The sequence below is a fragment of the Hypomesus transpacificus genome, chromosome 19 (assembly GCF_021917145.1).
Source record: "Hypomesus transpacificus isolate Combined female chromosome 19, fHypTra1, whole genome shotgun sequence".
In the NCBI taxonomy this organism is placed as follows: Eukaryota; Metazoa; Chordata; class Actinopteri; order Osmeriformes; family Osmeridae; genus Hypomesus; species Hypomesus transpacificus.
The window spans coordinates 3,145,037-3,167,464 of NC_061078.1; the positions used below are offsets into that span (position 1 = coordinate 3,145,037).

The following is a 22,428-nucleotide window of genomic DNA, read 5'->3' on the forward strand; positions in this document are numbered from 1 at the left end:
ATTCCTTAATCCAAGCAGATTTCTGTAGGAAATGATGGAGTGAAACATGTATTAACATAACTCTTCACACTGAATTTAGTGAGACTGATAGGGAGAGGTAAAGAGCATTGACTCAAGTCAATTATAGTAATTTGGGAACAGAGATTCATGGCAAGACACTGCTTAAAGTGAATATTTAACATGTCTAATGATAGAAATACCACATGTACTTAATTTAAATCACCTCAGTAGACCTCAAATAGCCGAGTGTCCCAAGGCAATCTTAACTAATAGGGACATTTTGAATTTATATATGATTCCATCTCACAGAAGGAGGAATGCAATGAACATGATTATGATAATCTTGGTAATTATTGTGTGACATTTTATTAAGAATATTATGAATGTATTCTTTATGTTCTGTACAGTAAATATGCACATCATACACCAATAAATACTGACATCCCTATAGACAATAGCATTAGACTTCAGCAGAACTATAAAGGATAATTTATACATGCATAACTTTAATTTATAATAGCAGCAGTTATAAGCAGTAGTCAGCATCAGGTCACACATCTAATTCAGAGCAACATCAATCACACAGTGTGACACAGTGTATTGTCATTGCATTGTATTTTCACAGATTGGAAAAAGGAAGACTTTTATGTGATTCATAAGGACATGGGTCAGGACATGGGTCAGCTGCAACCGGTTGGACGTTGAACTCACATTGCAGTGCGTGTCCTTAATTATAATTGGATAAAGGATGTGATTCTGACTATTTAAGCAGATTGCATGGAAAGCATCACACGCTCCTAAATGTCACAGAACAGATGGCATTTGAAAAACTTTTATCTCTAATCCACAAAACGTTACAGGCTGCTATTGTCTCCCCACTGTCCCTGGGCTGACTGTCAATGCCAGGGTAATCTACCCCAGTGCAGCCTGCTTTTGCTGACTAGGAAATAATGACATTCTGATACAGATCTCTTAGCCCATGCGCTGGTCCCTCTCATGATAAAAAAGGCTAAATGTTGCAGGGAAAACTAAATATTGACTAATTATGCATTACGGAATTTTGGGGTAATCTTTAGGGGGTCATCTGTTCTGAGCTATCACAAGATCTAATCCAACTTCAGGATTTGTTCTTCAATTTGATCTTCAACTCTGAAATTATTCTCTCAAAACTAAAAATGCTTCTGTCTACTGGATCATCTAGAGTCTTTGTGCATGAAGTAAGCAAGAAAGATTCCTCAAACGAACCTTTTCTTCTGCATATATAAGAGGCATGTCAGAACATCTCCATTACAAAACTGCATGTTCAGTATAAGCAGTTTTCTATTTCAGGATTAGAATAGTTGTTTACACAAGAAAATATCTAAAACAGTCATTTTAATGATGCTTTTACGCCACAAGTTTCTATGCATATCCAATATACTTGGGATATTCTCTCTCAGAAAACTATGTAATGTTCAGACTTTTTGTATTGTAAAAGGTGTTAATCTAGCTCAGAGGAGATACTGCACTGTTTCATGCCAACTCCTAACACTGCCTTTCTGTGTGGGCAATGCCAGGAACTCTCTCTCTCTTTCTCTCTCTCTCTCTCTCTCTCTCTCTCTCTCTCTCTCTCTCTCTCTCTCTCTCTCTCTCTCTCTCTCTCTCTCTGTATCTCTTAGAAATGCATTTGTCAACAAAAACACTAGTTCTATGCCCAAATCAGAGGCTTAATGTAAACCTATATGAATGATATCATCACGATACTCAAACACTGACAGATGCTTTGAAAGTTATGATTCAAAATAATTAAGTCAACATCAAAATACGACAGACTGGTTAACAATTGAAGAAGGTCAATGATTACATATGTGTATTCAAAATGAACTCCTCCAGGAAATTGGATCGCGCACATATGTGACAAAGAATATTTACTTGATATTAATTATTATTCATACTGTTTACATTGTCTTGCGATTGCAAATATATCATATCATGAACATTTTCCACACATTGAGAATACGCTCTGCTCAAAAATCAAGCCAAGAAGAGCTTTGATTATCATTATGCTCAACGTTATAGAGTTTTATTTTTTATAGGTGATGGACTCAAGTTTTAAGTTTTATGTCTTTTTGAACTTAAAGTGTGATTTTTTTTCTCCCAACGATTGGTATAAAAGTCATCAATAAGATACATTCGTACAATCATAAAATAATTTAATTCCAGTAATTATCTTCTCTCTAAGTGCCCAAAAAACCTACTCACTTGTTACTGAATTTGCGTTGGTTCCCACGTTTGCTCGAGCCCAAATAGAGAAGCGACACCTCAACAAAAGACATTTCATGTGGGCGGGACTTCCGACTGAGTGTACCCGGAAGATTTGGATGCAAGTTTTTCTGTAACGTGCATCCATATGTCGACCTATTTTATTATAGATTAAATGTAATATAGTTGATTTCAGAGATTTATATCCGAAACAATGTTGTCTTTAGATTTCCTAGATGATGTGCGTCGCATGAATAAGCGGCAGGTATGTGGCTACCTAAATATCGTTCATGTAGGAGTATTGCACGAATGAAAGCAGCTAACGGCTCGGGCTGGCAAACAGGGAAGCTAGCTAGTATTAGAAGCTGCCTTGCTAACTAGCTACTAGTGAGACAAAACAGTAGTATCCTACTGTATGACTAACAAGTACCCGTTATTCAAGCAAGCCTTATCCAGTTCGTTAGCTCATTTCAAATGTGTAGATTTTTCTATATTTGTGTGAATACAGCATGGTGATGAATGAATAGGGCTTGCTGCTATTTTTAGCTACTGTACCAAATAGTACTGTAACGCTATCTAGTTAGGTTAGCTAGCAGTTGTATTCATATCTAGCTGTCTCTTAAGATCTAAAGTTTCTATTTACGTGTCGGTTTTACAGTGCAGACTCATCTAAGGTATTATCAGAAAAAAAGATTTATAACTTGGAAACTCTTACATTACTTGCTAGCTATGTAAGTCTAGTCTTAAAAGCCTGCATTATTATGGAGCCCCACATTCTAGAAGAATAATTTAAATTGCATCCTGCTGGTTAGCAAAATAATTCCATGTGTCTCAACATAACACATAGAAGAAACGACTAATAAACTATTATGTCTCTCTTTGTGTTCTCCAGCTCTATTACCAAGTGCTGAACTTTGGTATGATTGTGTCCTCTGCGCTCATGATATGGAAAGGATTGATGGTTGTGACGGGCAGTGAAAGCCCCATTGTGGTTGTTCTCAGGTAAGTCCATGTATGTAGGGGTGAGGTGACTGAGCGGTTACGGAATCGGGCTAGTAATCTGAAGGTTGCCGGTTCTTCACCCTACTTGTCTCGGGGGAATGTCCCTGTACTTACTGTAAGTCGCTCTGGATAAGAGCGTCTGCAAAATGTAAATGTATGTAGTCTAAAACCTTGAAATCCTATATTCTTACCACTAACAATCATGTATTGTTTGCAGTGGGAGTATGGAGCCAGCTTTTCACAGAGGAGATCTCCTTTTTCTAACAAACCGGGTGGAGGACCCCATCAGGGTTGGAGAGATTGTGGTCTTCAGGATAGAGGGCAGAGAGATCCCAATAGTACACAGGGTGCTGAAGATTCATGAAAAGTAGGTTGTGTTAACATTCACAATTTGTCTCATGCATAATTTGACTGCATTATCATGTAAATACTTCCCTTGCTGTGGTGATACCTAGCATATTTGCAGAACATAATGATGCTGTGTCACAGCTTTGATAGCATTGACACTTAACAAAACTTTTTTTTTTTTTAAGGGACAACGGAGACATAAAGTTCCTGACCAAAGGTGACAACAATGCAGTTGATGACAGAGGGCTGTACAAGCAAGGGCAGCATTGGCTGGAGAAGAAAGATGTGGTGGGGAGGGCCAGAGGGTAAGCCTTTCTCTCATTCAAATACAATGGAGATATCTCAGTGGTAGAGCTGGTTCTAATCCCTGCAGATACATTGCTATGGATAAACGTGTCTGCTAACTGAATATACAATATAACAAACAACATTTGCTGGCTTAACAACATTTGTGTTGTGTACAAATCGAATGAAATAATCAGGCTGTTTGCAGAATGATCATATTGAACAGACTCCAGGGGGAAATCAAAATATCTGTGCTCGTTAGTTGGTACTTATCTTTTAATCAAGCAGAAAGCTCACTAGGTTGAAAAACTAAATTGGGGTATTGTTCTGTTTTACGGTTAACGTCCATTTTATCTTCAGGTTTGTGCCATACATTGGAATTGTGACCATTCTGATGAACGATTACCCCAAATTTAAGGTAAGGGAACTGATATGCAATTGCTGTCTACAATTAAAAAATCTGTGAGGAACCATCAACTCAACTTCAGTGTCTCTTTTATCCCCAGTATGCTGTCCTTTTCATGCTTGGCCTGTTTGTGTTGGTCCATCGAGAGTGAGGGGATTACCAGACCCGTACTGATCGATCCCATGAAGGAAAGCTTCACCATGCCTTTCAAGACAGAATTATGTTTATTACAAAGATGAACTTGCTTTCTTTACCATCTATTTGGCTTTTTTTGTAGAAATATGGATTGTGTGTTTATATTTCAAAGTCACAGGTGTAAAAGTATGTTGTTGAGATTTAAGTTGTAGAATGAGAAGCCAATTTCTTTTTTCTCAAGATGTGAAATTAAATGGTTAATTGAATCCCGTTTTACTAAGGAAAGCATTGCTTTGGGTAAAAATGAACTTTGTATGATAAATGAGTATGTGTGTGACAATAAAATAATCTGTTACCTCCTACAGTTGGGCTTTGATTTTGGACCATAAATATCCACTCCATAATAACTTCCTGGGTGGTGGGAGTGGGTTTAAAAATATGAATGGAAAGAGAAAAAGAGAGTAAGATTAAGAGACATGGAAGGGAGACATGGTGTCTCTCAAAGGTCACCCAAATATAACCATCTCTTTATATGTCTATTCCAATCAACGTATAGTGGTAGGTAAAGTACCTGTTTTACTATGACTTTGAAATTGATCTGTACTTCAGACTCCAGCTATGTCACTCTGCCTAATTACAGAAGATCTAAGGAGCAACCTTTCAATACTATTCTGATTACGTAAAAAGGTACCCTGATTCATGCTTGTGATCTTTTAATCTTACAAATCTGACTATATGTCAAGGCTGTATACTCTTGACAATTTCACAATTTGTCATGTTGCAATGCTGAAAGGTAACCCTGTCTTGAATATGGATTTAAGCTTAAAATTCTATACTGAAATTCTGCTTCCATGATAGTCGTGCAATAGTGCAGTTCTGACTTTGTGTAACACAAATGACAACAGCAGGGTTAATAATGAATATGGTGAGATTCTGAATGGCAAAGGTTGAGAAACGGACAATGTCAAGCAGCTTCTACCCTCTGAACTTCCAATTTAGCACCCTGAAGTGACAAAAAGGACGGTCTGTCTAAACAGTTTTAATTTTGTGGTGATAATCAGCAGGTCCTCCTGTCCTCTGATGCTAAGGCTGGCCACAAGAGCGTGCCACAACTGGTCAAATGTCACGATCATCACAGAAAAACCCTGCAGGGTTTCTTGGCAGGAAATCCAGTTTGTACCAAAGGGAAAGCTAAACCGATAATGAAGCATGTTTACACCTTTAGGCACCTATACTCCAGAGATAAAATGCCATGGGTAATAACGTTTCATCTGAATAGCAACAGAAAATGGGGGACTGTGATGTTGTGGGCTTTATTATTAAAATTGTAAACTCCAATACAAGTGTTGTATGCCAGGTTGGACAAAATTACAGTATTTTGTCTGATTTATTACATTTTTCAATTTTAGAATATATACAGATGTTCACACAATCTTTAGTGACGTTGCCTTGAAAAACGGTTGTCACTATACAAAGTAAACATACACGTTTCCCATGTAGGCTACTTTATTCCATCTTCTAACACAAAGAGGAAATTTGGAAGCAAATAGCAATACATGCCTGAAAACTCCACTCTTGCGTAAAGGTCTTCGCGCGCACGAATGTGATCCAGTAAATTAAACATTGAAAATAAATGAGCCTGTTTGGTCAGTGGTCACCACTTTAAATTGCGAATTGCTCTGCATAAAACATGACGCCAAAGCGAAATCCCACCCCGACCAGAATGATATAAAAGCAGGACCAACTTCAGTCCGTCACGAACAACCGCGCCATCCTCATTTGGAAATCTGCGTCTTGAGGAGTTCAGCATTGAAGTTCAACATTTTTACTGTCGACATGCCAGGGATAAATTTGAACAGTTTTTGCCAATTTGGTTTCTTTACTTATCTTCTAATATTCTCTTACATTTCTGTAACATCTTCGGTAAGTTTTGATTTAACTGAGCTAAGAAATAAAGTTGCGAAAATTAAAGTCAATCCGAGAGGGAATCTATGGGCAACAGGTAAGACATTTTTTAGCATCCAAGGTTGTCCTTTTTGCTATACACATTCTGTACACTCCAACACGCACTTGAAAAATATATTGTTCAAGTGGGTCACTACAAGGCCTTTCACTTAACAACATCATTCTAAAGTATCTAACTGCTAAAATAGATGCAAGCAAATATGTTTAAAAAAAAAGTGTTTTCTGTCAACTGCAAGGTCATTTTATGGGCAAAAAGAGTGTGATGGATAACCCAATGCTGCCGTCACCTAACGGACAAGGCGTTGATGCACTGGAGGTGGCCATGAGTCCCGAGCGGAACGGGCTTGGAGACCTTTTTCAGGAGGTTCTTAGAGTGGCGTTGCAAGCCCAGGTAGACACAGAAGAAAGTCGCTCGAAAAATCAGGTGAGGTTGGTAAACGTGCCAAAAGTCTGGGACCCATTGCTAAGGAAGAAAATGAAATGTGGGGCTACGTTTGTGACTGACATGATGGCACACTTTCTATTCTAGGAGACCGGATTGTTGATGAAGATTTTAGAGAGCTACATTCAAAACAGCAGAAAGTGACGCAGGAGCTTCTCGTGTAGCCTACCTGCATGCATGGACCTGGCTGAAGTCATTCGGTCAGACTCACTTATGGGTTGGCCAATATACAAAGACGTTCATCGATACCCAATGCTTAAATCATGATTGTATAGTTCTAATATAAGTTCTAATAAGTTTACAGTTCATTAACATGCCATCTGCAATATAAATGGTCACAAAAGGATATATATATATGTATATTTATTTTGCTGTGCTGCATTGTACTGTTGTTTAAAGAAAATATTTATATTCAATAAAACTAATTATTTGCAGTGTATGACAAACGTGGTCATGAATGTTCCTAATAACAATTTATTTCTCTGTAATACCATGTTGTCTCTGGTGTTTTGGTTCTGAGGCTAAGTCAATTGATTTGGTTTTCCGTGATAGCTCCACTACAAGTTTGAGATCATTCCAACATTAAAGATATCTAAATCACAAAAACATGACTCATTCCATAAGCCTTGAACAATAGGTGGTATTGACTTCACACAGCATTCCCTTCAACACGCAGCATGAGCGAGAAATAACTTGCATACTATGGGAAAATAACAGTAAATAAGTTAGTACAGCTTACATAAATACCAAATGTGGGCAGGTTATATAAATGTATTCATATGTTAGTTTTGGATATTTTCTCGAAGTGAAAAATAAATCAATATCACATTTATATATTTCCCTGTCAGCATCCAACCCATATTCCTTTGGTTTTTGCCTGGAAGAATGATCTCTAGTTCTCTGGATCATTAATGCTAATGTAATATATTCCGGTTCTATTGCTGCTGTAATTCCAAGTATTATAAACGTCAGTGATAACATATTATTGTATGTTTTACGTGTGTGTGCTATATCATTTGATCTTGAGTGACAGCCATGCAACAGTGTGGTCACTGAGTTCCCTTGACATGTTACCCAGCAACACACTATATGACTCATTCATAAGTCTTTTGTGGCTTTGTATACAAATACTGACTCAAAGTAGGCTTCAACCAAGCAAAACCCCTAAGTCAAAGATGCCATTCTGTCACAATGCTGTATTGCTCTGTATCCCCCATAAAGATTTGTTGGCAAGAAAAATTTGAATTACTCGCTTTTTTGGCCAGAGCTGTGGTCATTGTGTGGCACAAAATTATCTGATAAGAGACACCCAGGGTCATTAACATTCTCACCAAGTCAGTGATGGCTGTTGGATATGTATTCTATCTTGATTACTGTGCAGACTTCTATGCAGAAGGGTTCTATGCCCTGTGTCATATATTATACTGCTCCCAACTGTGTGGTGTACAATGCTATTAACAAAAAGGGCCAAATGTAATCTCACTCTTAATCCCTTCTGTTGAAAGGCCAAAATACGTCATTATCTCAAAACCCCAAGTTCAATCATTTACAAAGTTAATATTTTTCCGATGTTAATTACTCTATTCATTTATTTTTCTTTAATAGCAACCTAGTGATGGTGGCTGTTGAGGGAAGTAAGTTTATCAAAATGTAAACAATTTACACAAAAAAACTAACACAGACTTATCATTGGTGTGCCTCTGAGTCCTATATTTTATCTGTGATACAACATAATAAAAAAGGATTGTATTTAGAACAGTGGTATTTTAGCATCACTAGTTTACTGGGATACATTTTTCATGATTTAAAAGTGCATGACTGAATGTCATTAGTGCTAGACTTGTTGGGTAGGCGGTGTTCCCAGTTAGGAGTATGGCGTGTTAGTCTGGCGACAACATAGATCTCTAATGACATATGCTCTCTCTCTCCTTGGTTGAGAAAGATTGAATTTATCATCTCAGTAGCCTCTCGTTGCTTCCTACTCACTCATTATACAAATCCCAGATATCCTTCTCTTGCATGGTAAAGCACATGCAGTAATCTCTGTTTCCTCCAACATTTGCATGCACAGCTGTGACACTTTCTGCTGCAGGCACGGCAGATATTAACCAGGTTAATGATAGCGAACTAACAATCTTATGGTAGAAGAAGCAGCTATTTGGCATCTCAGGAATACATTGATGTTGATTGGATGGTTGATGCAAATAGAGACTTTATTTGATACATGTCCTATATGTATATCACACACAACTTTGCACATTAATATTTACAGTATTATGATTGTCCAAGCATAAATGAGAATGTCAAATTATTCAAAATAACTTAAACAAAATGCCAAACCTGCCTAAAATTACATAAAAAGTAAAGACTGGGAAGTGGTTAACATTTAAAAGACAACCTCTTCCTATAAATGCTTGCTTCACAGATGAAAAAGTTTATAATTTTTGCATGACTGACATACCAATTATTTGTATTTTTATATTATTTTATTTGCCTTGTCTTGCCAAATGACCTCGTCTAACTCAGTCATTAACATTCTCTGAGGGCTTCCTTTCACTGCATCATGCTCTCAGGTTTTAATACCCGTGGCTGACAAAGATTAAGTTAGCCAAAGATTTAGCTCAATAAAGATCCACTAACACTTTACTTTAGTCCAATACCTTGATACCTAAGGTATTGCCAATTTAGTTGCATTTCCTGTGTGATTTATCTTAATTTTTTATTTATTGTTAGCTGTAAGTTCTTATCCTAATGATTAGGCTGCATCTTGGTTGTAGAACGTATATGGTGTGTAACAAATTGTTATTGTAATGTAACAAACAAATCTCATCAATAATATTTCTGAAGCTTACAACTGAACTACAAAAAAAGTATGATCACTCACACTCTGTATGTCAACACTTGAAAGTTTATACTGCCACCCTGTGGGGAGTTGTCGTTTTGATTGTTGAGTCTAGAAGATGTAGGCTGAACACGTTCTAACAGGATTAGGTTTTAGTCCCACGGTGGGCCTACTACTGAGCTGGAAATAAACGTATTCCAGTTATGTAGTCTTGTAATGCCTTGCGATTGCAAATCTCCTCCGACTGGAACTACAGTTGCCACTGCAACTCGGAGAGTTCACAACCAAATGCAAGAGTAGTTTCGGTTCTTTCAGGAGACTGCTTCCTTGTTTTGTTTGCCCAGTCTGTCGTGTATTGGGATGTGGTGTGTTAAATGGTACGTTATAAGCAGCTATTATTTACATCACAGTTAAAGTTGAGAGATTTTTCTCAATTACCAGACTTTGTCACACTGTTATTGTTTTGATGATCTCACAGGGGCATGTGACTATGCCCACTGTATTTTCCAACATGATTGGTTGAAATGGGATGAATTGAGTCAGTGGGCTGGAATGTGACAGCCATTTTATTATCATACAACCGATTTTATGCAGTAAATCTAATTTTAATTGTAACGTAACCATGGGGCAGTGTGGGATTACTTCATCTAAAACCGTCTTGGTTTTTTTGAACCTCATATTCTGGGTAAGCAAGCGAACACAACAGCTAAAAGCGATGTGATGCGGCGAGGTTGTTGATCTTCGCATAAAAAATCATAGCACCAGCCAAATCGACGATTTTGCTAATCTAGGCAAGAACTACCAAAACTGCAAATATATTGCAGCCTTTTATTGAAAGGAATTGTTCTAATATTCTATATATTTATATTGTATTATATTGAAGGCTAAATAACATTAGTTGAACGTTTGTGCATTTATGCGATGGCCAGACTGCTGCAGGATTCCCCTGCTACTGGTTAAATTGTAACGTTTTATTGTCTGATCTATGATAGTATCAGATAATTAGAATGCTGGGTAGTGATTTACTCATCTCATCTCCAGTAAAAGTGCTCTTCTGCATGTATCACGCAGATTTGTTTGGGTGCAGTTCCCCAGCCGATGTAAGAAAACGATACAGGCCTGCTGCAACGACTACAGATTAAATCCCCCACCCCCCCTTCTCATTATGTTTTTCTCTCACTGTAGGCTGCAGCTGGAATTCTGTGTTACATTGGCGCATATGTGTTCATCACCTATGATGACTACGATCACTTCTTTCAAGATGTATACACCTTAATCCCAGCTGTAACAATAATAGTAGTGGGGACTTTACTGTTCATAATTGGCTTTATTGGTTGCTGCGCCACAATACGAGAAAGTTCCTGTGGACTAGCAACTGTAAGTAGCTTTGAAAAACAGATGGTTGACCTCAATATTGAGGCTCTAACGTTACATAACTTAATATTTCTTTACATCAGCATCATAGTGTCATTTGTATCCGCTACAGTTTGCCGCTATACTCCTGTTGGTGTTTGTCACAGAAGTCGTTGTGGTGGTACTTGGGTACATATACAGGGCAAAGGTAAGTTACATGTTATATTATATATTGCAGGGCGTCTTCATGAAATTTGTGGTGTGTCAGCAGTAGTACCTTGATAATCATGAAATTAATTACATTCTTGTTTTAAGCACATTTTCCACTTATTGACATATGTTATTTTAGGTGGAGGATGAAGTCAATCATTCCATTAAGAAGGTGTACGATGAGTACAATGGCACTAACACTGATGCTCCTAGTCGTGCCATTGACTATGTTCAGAGACAGGTGAGAATACACTTATGTCCTGATATATCTAAATAATTGCACCATATTCAGGTTTAAGGAGCAGTGTGCTTATACTATCACTTTAACTTTAGCTTCATTGCTGTGGAATTCACAACTATGCTGATTGGAGGAACACCACCTGGTTCAAGGAGTCCAAAAACAACAGTGTTCCCGTCAGCTGCTGTAAACCCAACATCAGTAACTGTACTGGGACTCTGACACATCCAGGAGACCTCTACCAAGAGGTAAGGAGGAGAAACACAGAGAGAGAGAGAGAGAGAGAGAGAGAGAGAGAGAGAGAGAGAGAGAGAGAGAGAGAGAGAGAGAGAGAGAGAGAGAGAGAGAGAGAGAGAGAGAGAGGGGAGGGAGGGGGAGAGGGAGAGAGAAGGAGACCGACCAGTTTTTTTTATTTTATTGTACATTTTTCTTTTTTATCTAGGGTTGTGAGGCTCTTGTTGTGAAGAAATTGAAGGAAATAATGATGTATGTCATTTGGGCTGCCCTGACTTTTGCAGCAATACAGGTAAAGTGTAAAAGTCTACTTAATTATTGGATTTGTTTTTGTAGTGTCAAAACCATGCAGACATGAGAGCATGGTGAACTGAGCTGCAGTAATTCCCTGCAGTGAAAAATTACTCTGCAGGCCACAGTGGCATGATTTTCAAAATCAAAACTCATCGTCTTTTGTGTTAATACCACTGCCGTCTTCCTGTTCTCTTCTAGATGATGGGGATGCTGTGTGCCTGTGTGGTGCTGTGCAGGAGGAGTCATGACCCAGCTTATGAGCTGCTCGTCACAACTAACACCTATGCTTGAAGAGGACCCTTATTCTGCAATGTATCCATAATAATAAGAAAGCCCCACCGGACACATCCATATTAGTTTTTCAACTGTTGTCAGCTCAAGAACACCTTGCACAATTCATGATCATAGAGTACACTGGTGATGGGTAAAGGTCAAAGGTCACTAAGATAGCTATTTATTTATTGATGAGCATATTATTACTGTTCTTACTTTTCTATTTTAAATGTGATTACTGTGACATACTGTAAGGCTGAAAGTGTAGGCCTGCATGGCAAGTTGATATTCATGAGTTGTCTCATTTGGCTCTTGATTTCAACCGGCCAAGTCTGTGTTTTTTTCTGTTCCCACATGGGGTACATAAGGGATCTGTCAATGAAACTACAGTTTAGCACAGTGTAACGAATGTATCCTATCCTCTTGTGTCAGTTTGCACTATAGAGAGCTCTGGAGCTGTTGGAGGTGTTAATGACTTGTCTAAACCATTATATGGAAGCCAACCCAAATACTACTGAAGTTTAAGTCAATCCCATCACCAGCTCGAATCCTGTAGAAGTACTATCAGTATTACCTAAGAAAATCCATGTACTGTAGGTATTGTTTCGTGTAGCTATGTTTTAATCACACAAATTCCAGTTGGGAAGTGGTTCAACCACTTTGATGATAAAAAACAAACTAAAAACATTTCTACTACGTGGCATTGTGTACTGTGTTGTTGAAACATACCCTAGAATATTCAGTAGATTTTTGATGTTCAGTTGTTATTTAGGATTATAGTGCAATAGAACAAATGTGAAAAATGTAACCATGTAAATAGATTGGGAGACATAAGTAAGACTGAAATAAACGTATACATTTAAACAATATATATCTTTTAAATACTCATTCTACAGTGTGGTTCAGTGGAGTTGATCTTATTATTTTCCCAACATGGTAATATTATATTATGTGTCCATATCCAAAACATTGGTCAATATTAACATCTTTAATATTTTAAATGGTTATTTAAATACTATTTAGTTTACAGTTGCCATTACATTTTTTAGTTGCAGTTTGTAATTTGTCACAGCAAATTATTTTAATGTTAACGTGATATGTCAGATTTAGCTTGTATTGGATAAATCATGGTGACATACATGACACACGGGGGCAATGTGACAGCAAAGTTATTCATGACGTCCATGATGACTCATTTTTCCTGTCCGTTCGGTGAGTCATCTTCACTGCTGTCATCTATCACTGGGAGCCCCTGAATGAAGCACTAATTTAATCTTTGTCCCAATTGAAGAAGGTGTTAAATGTATATGTTGAAATGGAATAAAACAGTTAATTTTCCTGTTAATCAGATCATTGGTTTGAGAAGGGATAATACATAAAGGAGAGGGATCTCTTACGCAAGTCAATATCCTTACGGCCTGATCTGAAAGCAAACAAAAACGAAACAAAAATGTATCTATCTATAGATTTATCTATCTATCAGATTATCTATCTATCAGATTTTCTTTCTAAAGGGAAGCCTATTGTGTGATTGTAGTTCCGGTGCTGGATGTATTGTTCTTTTTACACACTTGGGAGTGTGTATCTGTGTAAGAGTCTGAGTATGTGAGAGTGTACGTACTTCCCCTCTGTGTGTATGAGACCATGACTAGATTTTGGCTAGATAAGTCCCAGGGACTAGACCAGTCTGACCATTCCTCTCTGCTGTCCACCAGCCATCATCCCCTTGCAGTAGCACTACCAACACGTCCCCCCTGGTCACAGATAGCTCATCTGAGTCCTGGGGGTGAACAAAAACACGGAAGAGAAAGTCAGTTCTGTAATACAATAAATGAACATACACTTGGTAAACATGATGCTGTTGGTTAGGACATCAATGCATAGTCACCTGTGCAGCATAGTTATACTGCGCCACATAGCTGTCTTCGTTATCGGTTTTGCTCACAGATGCTGCTATGTGTTGAAAGTCTGGTACTGGTGTGACTACTTCATCTGGATTAACTAAAACAGCCAGAGAATACAGGTAGTGTTAAGCCTCTTAAAAATACATCATAGGCCTTTAAATGCAATTATCAACTCAGTACATTGGATTAGGAAATACATCTATTCTAGAGTAGCCTATTTTGTGTTGACATTAACAATGCCATTTGTTAAACAGTAGGCTTATGGAGGAAGAAGCTAAAGCTTGTATATGTGGTATTATATTGCAGGGCTGCCAACTCTCACGCATTGGCCGTGAGACACACGCATTTCAACCATTTCACACGCATTTCACACGCTCTCACGCCACAACTTGTATATCTCACGCTGAAAAGGCAAAGCCAACCAAGTAGCCAAGTGGCCAGGGTGGGGAATCGGGAGAGTTCCCGGTGGGCCGCTTCACTTTTGGGCCCCGGTCGAGGCACCAAATACCAAATCTCACTCCAATGTTTTTCCAAAAGTTGGCCGCCCTGTATTGACATTAGCCTATGCCTATATGGTACACAACGGCAAGTGCTTATACTGACCCGTAGAAAGAGTTGACTGTAAACTGTCGTTGATGTTTAACTTCAAATCATTATTACTCCCTTGCAGTACACTGGAGAACCTGAAAATGCAATTTGCCCAACAACCTTAAACACAAGTTGTGTTTTGAGCCGTGTAGATATATGTATTATCATTTGTGATGTCTAACGATGTACATTCGTGAAATGTGAATTTACAAAGGTCATAGTTCAACAAAATCGTTTTAAAGTCATAGGTTCATGAATCTTGATCACCTCTTTGACATCTCTCCGCGTTCAGGGTAAGCGCTGCCCTCGCTTTCCCTCGGTTGCATGCTTTGATAGTAGTCCTCAAAGACTATGGGACCTACAAGGTAAGGTCAATCTTTTAGGGTGTCAAATAAATGATTTGTTCTATTTTGGTCTAAATGTATTATGGCGAAATCTGTTGCAACATCCCGCGCTTGAATATTAAGGTCCGTTAAGGAAATAATTCAGACTGTCCACAAACCCATATGAAACACAAATGCCTACACAAAGAAAACGTTCACACATTCATACTACTGAAAACTCACATCCACTTATGTGAAATGCTCTCATCAACACATAAAATGTGTGAAATGTTCACAGGCGCATTTATATTACTGAAAATGTACAGACGAATGAAATGCTTGCACAGACGCATGTGAAACACATTCACAAAATCATATATGAAACGCTTATAAGTCTTAAATTGAGTAATAAGGAAGCTATTTCCCTTTACGGAAGTCAGTTGAGTAGTTAAGCAATTTTACAGAAACAGGAGCAAAAAAGTTTTGAAAGGTTGAAAAACCTTTTTCGAAAAAGGTTTTGAAAAAAAGTTTGCATCATTGATAAGGACTGTACTGTACTATGTTGTCTGTCTCTTTTTTGTGTGTCATGTGTGTGAAACATTTGACGTATTGTTCACCTGGTGGACTTGTACATGTTGACTTCATCTCTATAAAACTGTTATTGTCAGTTGTGATGTCGCAGCTTTCCAGTGTCTTCCTCACCTCCTCATAGACCTACAAGAGAATATTACAACACTTACAACACTTGTGCATACCCGGTATCCTTGTACTGAATTAACTGATCGTTATTCATATTAATATTGTTTTCTAATATTTTATGCTCATCTAACTAACCTCATCATCTTGGACACACAGTTGGGAGAAGTGATTGCAGTGATCCCACAAAGCACTCCTTAGCACACTGATGCGATCTACCTCCTGCTGTTGAAACACCTGCAACACACACAACCTTGATCTGGCAAAATACATGGGTGACAAAGAGCCTTATTTTGATCATGAATAATAACATTGTATTATTTGGTTGTTTAATCACACATACACAATTTATTTGCCCTAAATTTTGTTGAGTAGTTCACACAAAGGGGATATGGTGAGGTCATCCTGTGTTACCAGGCAGTATGTATGCCATGCACAGTAAAGTTGTGACAAGCTGTGTACAGATAACTACCTCACATGTGCTCTTGTGAGTGCCCTCCCAGTCCAGCCGGACTTCCTCTAGATGCTCAACATTAGTAACATATATTTTCTCTGGGGATGACAAGGCATTTTATAAATAACTTGTCAATTTCTGATCTCATGCTATGAATGTCAACAAACATTTGTATATGTAAAATGGCTCAGACCTGCTTCACTGGCTGCTAGTCGGCACTGCTTGGCCTTGTGCTGCACCTAAAGCATGAGAGTAAGAGAAGTTAAGATAATTGGTTTTGTTCAAACGTACCAAAAAATTGACCTCCCTACAAGGAACAAGGCTGTCTCAGTTCTCCTTTAATAGAAACACATCATTATTCCTGTCAGTAAACTCTCTGTTCCTGTCCTCAAGTTACATTAAACTGTGCACAAAGCAAAACAATACGTGTTCCCAGGCCATGGAATCGTTTGACAAAACTTTTAATTAAAAATTGTTTTACTCTCTAGCAACTTTCAACAGTATTTATCAATTCAATGCTTCACTTGATTTCACCAAATCATAAAAGCACCACTTCAACAGGTATCCTGTTTGAGTGCAGACCTTTGACACAGTTGTATTGCCTGCGGTGTTGGGTCATGATGCAGGGGACTGTAGGGCTAAGTTTACCAGTACCTTCTCTGACTGCTTCTGTGTTGTGGCTGTGCAGGGGGTCCTCGCCAACACTTGTTCTGCTTCATCTGACTCTTTGCATTTCTGTTCATAGGTCCTCTTTGACTGGGAAGGAAAGAGGCTTTATGAGTCCTTCATGAGGCATTCTTCAATACACTGCTGACATCTGGTATTTATAACCAATGTACTGACCTTGACTCAACCCTTTGTATCATGAATCTTATTTATTGTAAATACTTTCTGTGATCTGTGCTTGTGTGTATAAGTGTACGTTTGTATATGTGTGGGTTTCAGTTTCATTCACAGGCACGGATGCTGTAGTCAATTGTATTTACCACCCATTTGTCTCTGTTGAGTGAAATTACACCTTAACATCCTATTCCTGTTCTCATTCTTCTTTCTAAATAAGAATGACCTTTCATGTGTTTTTTTGACGCAGCTTCTCAGTTGCTGTGTAATTTGTGTGGATGTACCTCCATGGCCTTCCTGTAGAAGGACACCTTCATCTTCTGTACCTTCTCCATGATCTCTTCGAACTGTGAGTGGAAACCAATAGTAATTTCAGTAGTCCCAGTTTTTATATAAACAAAGGAAAAAGGACTAGGGGGTACTCCATCAAGCAGGTTATTCAAGATAACCGCTTAAGTTAACCCACCAGCTGATTCACAATGTAGCAGAAACCAACTGGCAATTTTGCTACAATGCTGGGTGTCAGCTGGGGAGGTAACTTACCTGGGTATGTCACATAACCTGCTTTCTGGAATACCTCATGGGCATACAGTATGTCTTATGTATACAAAACCTTTTTTCTATGTTCCTTCTGTCGTTCTCTGAATATCTCGATCTTCTTGATCTCATCTTTCAGTATTCCAGATAGGTGAATATGCAGATTTCCGATGTTCTCGATTTCTTAAAAAAGAAAAAAGGAAAAACTACAGCCAAATAATGGTTTGATTTTGTGACATCATCATGAAACGTGTTGTTAGGTCTCACTTACGGGTTTTTAACTGATTGAAAGATGTCCTTAAGGTGCTGAGAAAATGAATGTTGTGAAGATCAACTGTTTTTTTTTTTTACACAAATGATGCTGCTTTTTCACTGCAAAGAGTAATTTCCTGTATACACAATATCAGACTGTATGGATACATGCTGTATTGGGAGACCTGAGGGTTCTGATGGGTGATGAATGGAGAGGCAGACACCCTTCTTTACCTGATCTCCGTTTGTAACCCAGCTTTACGCGCTATCATCACTAGGTCCTTTCCGTACCTCTCTTCAGCCATTGCCCTGTGCATAGCAACAGACTTGCTTTATAAGTTGTAGTTTCAGTTATTTTTGTGTTAGTCTAGACAAGGCTAAGATTAGGGAGTCCATTTTGGGCATCTTGTGCACTGCCCATTAAGGCAGTACTGTTCACGATGTAATAACTCTCTCTTACCTCATTTTTAGTAGCTCTTCAACGTCTTTGCACATACGTCTGCCATCACAAAGCTTTTGAATCAAAATCTCATAGCCAGAATGGTTGGTGAAATCCGTTCCCTGCAATGACATGGCCATATAAGGACTTTTTACAGTTAGAACACCATACGTGTTACAACACACAAGTCCAGTGAAATATTTTGTCTGAGCGTGACACATATTATCCTGCATGACTAAAGACAAATGTGGAACTTGCTTTGAGAAGCCATGGAACTTGGGTGACTAAAGAAAACGTATCCAAAACAACATACATAGATTGATTATGATGCCCTTATATGTCAATATGCAGAGCTCAACTTAAACTTTTTGTAAAAAACAAGGAAATTAATATTAATTTTTAATCTTGTTTTATAGCTTTCTCTTTCATGTTAAAAGAAGGCAGGCTGATTGCAGAGGTGTCTGAGATGCAAATAAGCGAGTCAGGCGGTAAGTTGACCAAACCGTTGTTAGGAAGATGAGGCCTTTCTCAGTACATACCACAATTGAGAACATTCAGAATCAAAAGTACTGTGTTTGAATCTCTTGGTTAGTCTTTCAAATAGGAAGTTGTTACATGGATTAACATATTGGTTTGATGCTGTAAAGAATTGCAGTACAGCTTATTCCTGAAATATCCCTTTACGAACTGAAAAAATGATACATGACAATGCATCTGTATGACAAGAACAAAAAAACAAAAAAAAAGCTTGAAAGATAAGTAACTGAATAAACTGAACTTACCCAAAAAGCGTCTTTAAACAGTAAGGGTTTCATTCTGTTGAAGTTCCTCAAATTCTAAGTAATATACTTTTTAAATTAAAACTGGATTTAGCGATAAAGTATGAACTATACACGAGACTTGATTAAGAAAAGGAGCCTGGGCCGGCGAGCAGGCTGGTGAAGTTGTTTTGTGGCCTCCTCTGTGGCTTCTCTGTAACTTTGAGTGTGAATGAGGAAGAAGCACAGTATGATGTCACAGACCACAGACAGCTTCTTGCGTACTGTGAACAACTGGGAAGCTGAATTGAGTGTGAGTTCAATAATCCATACATATCCATATCCATTTCAGACCCAAAATGATTATGTGAATTACACATTATGTTGGGGAAGATAGTGTAATGTCTAGTACTGGTAAGAGTTGAAGGGAGAAAGTTACATAGTTTAAATTAACCTGAAAGTTACCAAAAATAGAAAACATTTAGATAAATATTATCTTTGAATATTTTCTTTTAACAAAATGCATTTAATGTCTTTGCAGTTGTTCAAATTGACAGCATCTGTTTTTATCAAGAAATCTACCCTGCCATCTGGTGGTTGCAAGTAATACCAAGACAGATAATCTCAATTTAAATCTAAATGATCCTAAATGAAGTGGGCAGCCATTAACAAGAAGTATCCTAGTCACATGTTTTCCAATTTATCATATGAGAGAAATACACTTTGTGCGGACTGATTAGAATATACCACAAGAGGGAGACACAGACCTGCCACTAGGGTGCAATGTCCCGAGTCCTCATGTACAGATTCCCAAACCCTCCATTTACCCCAGATCTCCCAATCACAGAGACTTCTCTAAATTGTGCCCCAGGCATCACTCTCAGCGGACATGAAAACACATGGATGAGCACATAAAAGCCTATTGATTTTCCAAGTGAGAAGGAAGGACTATGGGTGTCTCTCACTGATCGGTCAATAGGATGTGTGAAAATCTGAAGGCTTTCTCTCTCTCAGCTAGGAAATCACTTGTCACGATAACACACCTACAGACAGGTTAAAGGGGTCATTTACAATCAATAGAGACAGTCTGGAGCTGGATTTACTGGGCTCTGTTGAGCACGACAGTAGATACCAGGTTTGAGAGGAACAATTTTAGATTGGTTAGGTCAAGGATTAAATCAGCATTAAGCAAAACAACCATTAAGCTAAAATTGTTTATATTTGCCAACTGTCCCTACCACATTCTTAGGGATATTGTATTTGATACAGTGCTCTAGTTGTGCCTACCAGCTCCGTTCCCCAACCATGTTTAAGAGCAGACCGAGAAGCAGACAGGGAAGTGGGGGTGGTGGATCTGACCCCAGTGCGGAGCTCTCTAATGGAAGGGGATAATCGCTGGGAATCAGCTGTGCTGTTGGTGACCAGCCCACATGCAGGCACAGCCTCCTCACAGAGTGGCAGTTATTGAACTGTGACAAACGGGCCGTGTCAGGCCCTCCTCCCCCTCCTACCTGAGGGATTCACTAAATGACCTTTCCATTGCTAAACCACTGGTGTATAGAGTTACACTCATGGCCTATTTGCATGGCCCATTGTGACTTCAACTTCTTTTTTGTATTTTAGTATTTATTTCTGTCTCTTTTGGGTTCAAATGTCTACCCTCCAGGAAATACTGTACAGTACTTGGTGATGCATATGAAGGGTTGTATGAAAACCTTCAAGCCAAAGTGTACTATACTTTGGATTTTGAAGGACTGTGGTTGCCTGAGCGCGTATGCATGTCCGAGGTAGTACCCTCTTAAGCAATGTGTGACATTTCTGGTTTCACACTTTCTTCCCCCTTCATCCCAGATAATCCCCGGTTGAGCGTTGGCACCGGTTCTTTGTCCTGTGCTGTACCCTAGGAGCCAGTCAGCTGTGGCCAGAGTAGCCCCCCTGGTTGGCCACAGCCCTGCTGAAGAGGAATGCAGTGAAATGAGCGTTAGCCACATTAGCGCAAACCTGTTAGGATCCTGACAGATGGATTGCTAATGATGTGTAGGCCGCAGTGCGGGGCCTGTAGTTGTTAGTGAGATGATCCACAGTGGCTGTCATAATACAGTTGAAGACCAGCAGCTGGGGTAGGGGGTAGAGGGGGGCAAGCCCCGAAAACCTCCACAAAGCAACGAGGGGCTTTTTTTTCTCACATTTGATCTAAGTCTGGCTCGGAATTAAACATTTATTAGCTTGGCTGATTCAACTATGTCATTCCTAAAAGCGCCAGGCTTAATCAATTTGATCCTCTGTGTCTGCAACTCCCTGTTATGAGTGTAGCCACCGGGATCTGTGCAATGCTTTACAAACACACACACATGCATGCAGACACACACACCCAACGTGTATGTTTGTTCATATGGATTTTCTGTTGTATAAATATTTGATCAGCACTGATGTCACAGGATGCACACACAGCCACAAAATATGACTGATACTGTTATTGCGTTGTGTTCTGTCCTGTGGTCCCAAGAATGGAGATCTGGGTTTTGTGGAGTGGAGACAACAAATAGGGCTGATTGTGCCAGTTAACCCCAGGAGGTGCATGCCACAAGCAGTATCTCCCTCTCTCCCCCCTGCCTGGTGCTCCTGACAGACTGGAAGCTGGTGTTGGACTAATTTGTCCTGCAGCCATTCTCTCCTGAGGGACCCCTTTCCTCTTCTCTCCCTCCGGCTCTCCATACTGCCCTGCACCTTGCCTCTTCCCCCTCCCCCTCTCCCTCTGTCCTCTACCATCCCATCCCATGTTTCCAGCCCCACCTGGCCAGATGCTTCTAGCCTGGCCTCCTACCAGCCTGGTGTGTGTGTGAGAGTGTTTGTGTGTGTGTCTTTGTGTGAGTGTGTGTGTGCTGATTGAGAGGGAGAAGAGCAATGCTGCTAATTTGCTTGGTGAATTAATCAATTTGACAGTGGACAGAGAATCTGCTTGAACTATACTATGCTCTATGCTATAGAATTCGACTCGTTTTTGTTTGTGGTTTTTTGGTCTGTGATTGGATGCCGGACTGTACAGTTTACTTTGTATATATTCAAGTAGCTGTTTTTGAATAATGAAGTAAAAATGCTAGTTGCCAAACAAAGTGTAGTGTACATCTGGCATTATGCTGTATTTCAATCGTCTTTCTCCAGCTCGCACTTGTGATCATGTAAAGAGCTCTAATAGAATCCAACAGCAGGTGGGGCTGTTGGGATGTTTCAATGTTTCACAAGACCTTTTTCCATGTTTTCCTCAGACATTCCTTTTGTTTTCTGGTTAGTATCACAGAATGCTCTGAAGGCTCTTGGTGAGAGAACTATCACTGGCCACTCCCCTGGTCATCCTGTGCAGGGGAAGAT

The 22,428-nt window shown here is 39.0% G+C and overlaps 4 protein-coding genes across 5 annotated transcripts; 3 read left to right on the forward strand and 1 right to left on the reverse strand.

Annotated features, from left to right (window-relative positions):
• The first annotated feature begins 2,328 nt into the window (after positions 1-2,328).
• Positions 2,329-4,779, forward strand: sec11a (SEC11 homolog A, signal peptidase complex subunit). Its single transcript, XM_047041935.1, has 6 exons — positions 2,329-2,506; positions 3,134-3,243; positions 3,461-3,610; positions 3,777-3,896; positions 4,237-4,294; positions 4,383-4,779. The coding sequence occupies exons 1-6, from the start codon at positions 2,456-2,458 to the stop codon at positions 4,431-4,433; spliced, it is 540 nt and encodes a 179-aa protein (XP_046897891.1). The 5' UTR covers positions 2,329-2,455; the 3' UTR covers positions 4,434-4,779.
• Positions 4,780-6,179: 1,400 nt separating this feature from the next.
• On the forward strand, positions 6,180-7,447 carry nmbb (neuromedin Bb). Its single transcript, XM_047042423.1, has 3 exons — positions 6,180-6,419; positions 6,619-6,806; positions 6,912-7,447. Exons 1-3 carry the CDS (start codon positions 6,254-6,256, stop codon positions 6,966-6,968), a joined length of 411 nt encoding a protein of 136 aa, XP_046898379.1. The 5' UTR covers positions 6,180-6,253; the 3' UTR covers positions 6,969-7,447.
• A 2,316-nt stretch (positions 7,448-9,763) lies between these two features.
• Positions 9,764-13,697, forward strand: tspan3b (tetraspanin 3b). Of its 2 annotated transcripts, none has more exons than XM_047042398.1 (7): positions 9,764-10,043; positions 10,852-11,043; positions 11,153-11,227; positions 11,369-11,470; positions 11,563-11,715; positions 11,910-11,993; positions 12,194-13,697. In XM_047042398.1, the coding sequence occupies exons 1-7, from the start codon at positions 10,041-10,043 to the stop codon at positions 12,284-12,286; spliced, it is 702 nt and encodes a 233-aa protein (XP_046898354.1). In that variant the 5' UTR covers positions 9,764-10,040; the 3' UTR covers positions 12,287-13,697. The 2 variants fall into 2 exon arrangements, with proteins under 2 accessions (XP_046898354.1, XP_046898353.1); XM_047042397.1 differs by lacking the exon at positions 9,764-10,043 and adding an exon at positions 10,117-10,351.
• LOC124482066 (proline-serine-threonine phosphatase-interacting protein 1-like) lies at positions 13,352-19,293 on the reverse strand. The gene is made up of 15 exons (XM_047042396.1): positions 19,084-19,293; positions 18,323-18,423; positions 18,097-18,171; positions 17,882-17,916; positions 17,687-17,793; positions 17,358-17,420; positions 16,888-16,989; positions 16,427-16,472; positions 16,252-16,331; positions 15,918-16,016; positions 15,701-15,797; positions 15,028-15,118; positions 14,776-14,855; positions 14,157-14,269; positions 13,352-14,048 (listed from the first exon to the last, which is right to left on the reverse strand). The coding sequence occupies exons 1-15, from the start codon at positions 19,114-19,116 to the stop codon at positions 13,917-13,919; spliced, it is 1,254 nt and encodes a 417-aa protein (XP_046898352.1). The 5' UTR covers positions 19,117-19,293; the 3' UTR covers positions 13,352-13,916.
• Between the last annotated feature and the right edge of the window lie 3,135 nt (positions 19,294-22,428).